General features: G+C 40.9%; 1 protein-coding gene across 1 annotated transcript; it reads left to right on the top strand.

The window, feature by feature from the left end:
* The first annotated feature begins 271 nt into the window (after positions 1 to 271).
* On the top strand, positions 272 to 4,759 carry rgra (retinal G protein coupled receptor a). Its single transcript, XM_034552368.1, has 7 exons — positions 272 to 630; positions 969 to 1,125; positions 1,570 to 1,691; positions 2,339 to 2,492; positions 2,611 to 2,728; positions 4,216 to 4,329; positions 4,616 to 4,759. The coding sequence occupies exons 1-7, from the start codon at positions 552 to 554 to the stop codon at positions 4,757 to 4,759; spliced, it is 888 nt and encodes a 295-aa protein (XP_034408259.1). The 5' UTR covers positions 272 to 551.
* Positions 4,760 to 6,000: the final 1,241 nt, after the last annotated feature.

Raw genomic sequence — 6,000 nt, 5'->3', positions numbered from 1 at the left:
TGCGCGCGCGCGTGTGTGTAAAACAAACATTAATGTATAGCCTTTGGCATTAACATGGACGTCCAAGAATAACGGGGTTATTATTGTTGGCGTTAACGGAAGGATGTTGTGGTTGGAGGGTTGTGTGCGTGAGTGTCGTTCTGATTGACAGGAGGCTGGAGCTCTGCAGACACCTGTTGTGTCTCCTTAAAGCGACCCTTAGAGCTGCATCAGACGCGCCTCCTCGTCCTTTGACATTGGCCGCGGCTCCATCCTCACCCGGACGCAGAGACACAAAGGCTTGTTGTGTAACTAATTGAGGGCTTACTGTTGCGTTGGCTAAAGGCGCATTACGGGTTGCGGTTTGTGTGGTTATGTTCATTAAGACATTCCTGAACGGATTGGGTCGAACGAGAGTGTGGGGGCTTTACATAATAAAGTGCACGCTTTTCACTTGAAATGCCCCTTTAAAAGCGGTCTCCCTTCACATTGAGGCGCATCGTAAACCAGCGGGTTGGGAGGAGTGGAAAGTCTGTGACAGCTGCACTTTGTTGTATCAATACGACTTCAGGATGGTCTCGTCTTACCCCTTACCGGACGGCTTCACCGACTTCGATGTGTTCTCACTGGGATCGTGTCTGCTGGTGGAAGGTGAGTGTTTCTCTTTTGTGCTGGAAATCAGCCAACACCAGCGCGAGGACACGAGGGCTGCACCCGCTGAGTAACGTTAACCTATTGCAGGACCTGGCGCCACCCTGTCACTGACACCGGTGTGGGAGGCAGAGACCGCAGCTTTCTCTTATAACTCACACTCTAACCTTCACGTACAACCTGTCAACAAAATGCATGGCTGCGATGTTTTGAAGGAGCATGTTTGTGAAACGCTCCGCTGCTGCATGTGACGCAATAAGCATCCCTGCGCGCACTGGTTTCCATTCACCGCCGCACACTGCCTTCATTCATGAGTGTTTATTTATGTTCTACCAAAGGTCTGCTGGGCTTCTTTTTAAATGCACTGACAATCGCCGCTTTCCTCAAAGTGAGAGAGCTGAGGACCCCCAGCAATTTCCTAGTGTTCAGTTTAGCGATGGCTGATATCGGCATCTCGATGAACGCCACCGTCGCGGCTTTCTCCAGCTTCCTGAGGTCAGTGACGTAACCGCCCACCTTCAGTAATGAATTGCAAGGGAAATGTATTGAGCAAATACTACCTGGCTACCTGTTCCTGAGATGAATAAGCTACACAGAGCTCGATACCGGGAGCAACAATCAGGGTTGTAGTGAGGAGGGGGAGCGGTCAATACACTGCTGATCAAAGCCTATATGTCATACTGTAATTACGAGATGAGATATGTTGCTCTCAGTGTTCAGTCTAGGGATTATATATATATATATATATATATATATATATATATATATATATATATATATATATATATATATATATATATATACATGTTTATTCCCACAATCTGAAATAGTATATTAATTGATTGCTTGCCTCAATCAGTTTGTGTATTTGGTCAATTTTTACTTATTCTCTTTATATGAATACATTAGTACATGTACGAACACACCCTCTGTTTCAAGGTACTGGCCTTATGGCTCTGATGGATGCCAGACTCATGGTTTCCAGGGCTTCATGACAGCTCTCGCCAGCATCCACTTCATAGCCGCCATCGCCTGGGACAGATACCACCAGTACTGCACAAGTAAGTCCCAGTAAAATGTACAACCAAATACATGTTACTTTCCCTATACCCATGGAGTACATTCTCTCTCTCTTGTTCTCTCTCTCTGTCTCACACACACACACACACACACACACACACACACACACACACACACACACACACACACACACACACACACACACATAAGATACCCAATTAAATACTGAGCAGTTTTTTGTTCTCGGTCTCCAGCTGATCTTAAGACCTCCTGCTAATCTGACGAGACCAGCTGAACAACAAATGGCCTGTTGTCTTTAAACTTGCCACAGACCGTGGCCATGAAAGAATAATTAACACATATCCTGAGAAGATACCAAACATTGTTTCCCAGGTTGCAGTTTGTTGGTGTTAAAACTGCAACCTGTAAAGCTTGAATGTTGAGAAACCATTTATTCTCTAAGAAATATTTTAGCTCCACTGCTATTTTTAGCCACCATTACAAGCAGGACACAGGGGGAAGTGGAAGTGACCCAACACCTGCAGTTCACACTATTATCTGTGCGTATAAGACAGCTATAGTACTGTGGTATTAACACGTAAAAAACAAAGTGCTTCTGCAGTGGTGTGACCTTTTTTGGAAGTGTTAGAAATAGTAATGATAAATGTTTTGAACTCGCTTTCCTCAGGGACAAAGCTGCAGTGGAGCAGCGTCATCACTCTGGTTGTATTTGTCTGGCTCTTTTCTGCTTTCTGGTCTGCCATGCCCCTCATTGGCTGGGGAGAGTACGACTACGAGCCCCTCAGGACCTGCTGCACTCTGGACTATAGCAAGGGAGACAGGTACTGTGCACACACATACACTCTTCACAATGCTATCAACATAATCAATGATGTCTGTGCGTACTCTATCCCCCATTGGGATTAGTTTACAGCCGTATGTGCTTTTTGTTCTCCACAGAAATTATGTGTCCTACTTGATCCCCATGAGCATCTTTAACATGGCCATCCAGGTGTTTGTTGTCATGTCCTCTTACCAGTCCATTGCACAGAAATTCAAGAAGACTGGCAACCCAAGGGTAAGTTAAAAATAAACACACTGAACCCAACAAATCCAGCAGGATCAAAGGTACAAAAGGATTCACAAAGATTTTAAATGATCTTAATTCTATTAATACACAAACAGACTGACTCTGTTTTGCTTCAGTGGCTCCAAAACAAAAATGTAATCACATGCTTGCTGGAATTTAGACAAACAGCAGTTGTACGTAACAGAAAAAGTCAATCAAGATTCTTCCTGCTTTAAAGTTAGAATGTCACTAAATGCATTTACTCAAGTACTGGACTTGGGTCCAAATTTGAGGTACTTTACTTGAGTTTTTTTCTTTTCATGTCACTCTCTACTTCTACTACACCACATTTAAAACTTTTTTTTTTTTTTTAATGAGCTACATTTATCATATTGAATTACTTTACAAATTAGAATTTCTGCATCTAAAACACATTTATAAAATATGTTGTCTTGTTAATTAAACTACCCAACAGTGTATACATCTAGTAAGTACAGCTGAAAATGTTAGTGGACAAACAATAATTAGCAACATTGTTGATAATTTAAGTCATTATTTAATGCAAAGACATTTCATGGTTCCAGCTTCACAAATGTTGCTGCTTTTCCTTTGATTTTAATATGTTTTAATTATCTTACATTTTCCTAATTACATTATTTAACTTCAGCAACAGTGCAGGACCTTTACTTGTAACATAATATGTTTACAGTGTGATATTAGTGAATACTTCATCATTCAGTGCGCATTAGAAGAAATCATAGAACTCCTCCTTATATTTGATCTCTTCCTGTCAGCACAACTTCCTTACATGGTCCTTAGACTGACAAAACCGACAGTGTATGGGGAGCATGCAGGCTGTGACATATATAGGTCAATGCCTCAGGGGGAGGACCGGGTGCTTCAGTTGGGAATGTGGACAGTAGCTGGTGTGTGCTGAAAAGAACAATGTATCTGTGAATGGGGAGTTCAAGAGTGGAGTTCCTCAGGGGCTGAATCAGGTTGCCTCACTGTATGTTACATAAGCTCAATTACTCACGGTCATCTGAGTTGGCTGGAGACACTTTCATTACACTCACAAAGGCTGTAGAGTAGTTGAAGTTGTGGGTTTGAATAGTTCACTTAGTCTAACCATCATGTAGCTTCAATGCAGAGTTGAAACAAGCTGATACAGAATACATGATATCAGACAGTGTGAAAACACAGTGTTTTTTCTCCAAACTTAAAGCTACTTAACAGTGGACCCTATAGATGTTGTCTGATTGTGTAAACACACACTAAGAATAAGGCCCCTAGATTACAGCAAACTGCCCCTTTACTCGCTGTTTCTGCTGAGCATGAATGGTCTTAACATAGACATGGTTATTCTCTCAGACATTATCCCAGGCGTGTGACTGGACCTCATGACACAAGGCAGTTTTTTCTTCTTCATTCCTTATGTTAGAGTAGTAATTAATCATTCATGTGTTGTACTTCTCTTCTCTCTTTACCCTCTGTAGTTCAACCCCAACACTCCTCTTAAGACGATGCTGTTCTGCTGGCTCCCCTATGGCCTCCTGTCTTTCTACGCCGCTGTGGAGAACGCCACCCTTGTCTCCCCCAAGCTCAGGATGGTAAGCAGTCAGCACAAACATGCACACAAAAACGCTCCACTATAATTCAGACCTATTGGTGCATCGACTTTCACCGGGATTGTTACTTTCTTTCTTCAAACAAAAGCCATTCGAATGATTTGGATTTTGAAATAATCATAAAGATTCTAGTCAAAGTGTCTTTAACTAATTAGCTGAACAAGCAATTATGCTTGATAACTGCATTATTGTGCATTTTCACGATAATCTGCACCTTGTGGTCTTTTAAGCATTAATAACCTTGTCATGCTGGCACCTTTCTCTGCAGATAGCTCCCATATTGGCTAAGACCTCTCCCACCTTCAATGTCTTCCTCTACGCTTTGGGAAATGAGAACTACAGAGGAGGCATCTGGCAGTTCCTCACTGGGGAAAAGATTGAAGTGCCTCAAATTGAGAAAAAGTCCAAATAAATTAAGCATGCAATAATTACAAACGCTTACTGTCATGGTGGTTTCTTATGGGTACCGTATGTGCACGTGTTGTGTCTTGAACAGCCTTTGTCCCTTGTAAATAGCCATCCTGCATTTGATGTCCTTTGTTTCTGCAGGACTTTGTCAAACCATAAATAAGAATTGGCAAACAAACAAAACACATTGCAAAATGACTTGTAACTTTGAAGCTGCTGAAAAGTGAACAAAATCGGACATGTCCAACACAATTCCCTTTGGGAAGGATTTCTAAGTACAGCCGTGTTTAATTGTATTACATATTTGCAACACAAAGACATTGGACTTGGCTACTTCTGTAACACACACGGGATTTCTCTGTTGTGGTTTCTTTCAAACGTTATGTTATCTCTCTCATTGAGAGGGGATGCTTTTCACTTTGAGTGTAAACAGACGTCATTAGTGATGTCCAAATATTCTTTTGGTTTCCATGTGCATTTAAATACAAAATGTTTTCCTTTTATTTGAATGTGTTTTAATTATCTTATATTTTCCTAATTACATTATTTAACTTCAGTAACAATGCAGGACCTTTACTTGTAACATAATATGTTTACAGTGTGATATTAGTGAATACTCCATCAGTTCGCATTAGAAGAAATCATAGAATTCTTCTCAATAAGTCCTTCCAAATAATGTATTTAAGGAGCTTCAAACCAAATAGACAGATGTTAGTTAACAGAGGATCCATGTCACAGTTTTTTTATGGTTGGCCTCTGACAGTCAGGAAGGTGTCCTTGTTTAATGCGCCTGTCAATGAAAGTGTGTGCATGCCACTCTCGTCATGCTCTGTACGATTGTGAGTGACCTCTATATTCAGAGCAGAACCACACTAATCCTCTGAACAAGGCAACCATTCTTCAGCGCACAGCCCCCACGACAAGTTAGAGATTAGCCTAGCTGTAGTTTAGCTGGACATGCTTCTGGCATACAGATTTACATATGAAATAAAGACAAAATCTGCGTGGCATAAGAGAAGGAAAAATTAAGTGTTTTCTTAACAATGAGTTTAAAATGTAAATTCCCGGTTTAGAGTATGCTTAATGTTATTATAATCCCTTTGACTCAGACCTAGACTTGGTTTAATTTATCGATTTAACTAGTGCAAAAAATTATAATGATAAATAATGCAAATAGTGTGTTTTTCTTGACATATAATAAAAAACGCATTACTTTCAGATCTCTTTGAAATATGTAGTCTAACC

This window comes from Cyclopterus lumpus, chromosome 15 (genome assembly GCF_009769545.1).
Source record: "Cyclopterus lumpus isolate fCycLum1 chromosome 15, fCycLum1.pri, whole genome shotgun sequence".
Taxonomy (NCBI): Eukaryota; Metazoa; Chordata; class Actinopteri; order Perciformes; family Cyclopteridae; genus Cyclopterus; species Cyclopterus lumpus.
Note: the sequence above shows the minus strand (reverse complement) of the source record. Positions and strands in the feature narration are given on the sequence as shown.

What these genes read in the sequence shown, in the direction of transcription:
- rgra (XM_034552368.1), top strand. Translation starts at nt 552, where the DNA reads ATGGTCTCGTCTTACCCCTTACCGGACGGCTTCACCGACTTCGATGTG. An exon ending in GACTATAGCAAGGGAGACAG is followed by an intron (nt 2,493 to 2,610) that starts GTACTGTGCACA and finishes TGTTCTCCACAG; the next exon opens with AAATTATGTGTCCTACTTGA. An exon ending in AGAAGACTGGCAACCCAAGG is followed by an intron (nt 2,729 to 4,215) that starts GTAAGTTAAAAA and finishes TACCCTCTGTAG; the next exon opens with TTCAACCCCAACACTCCTCT.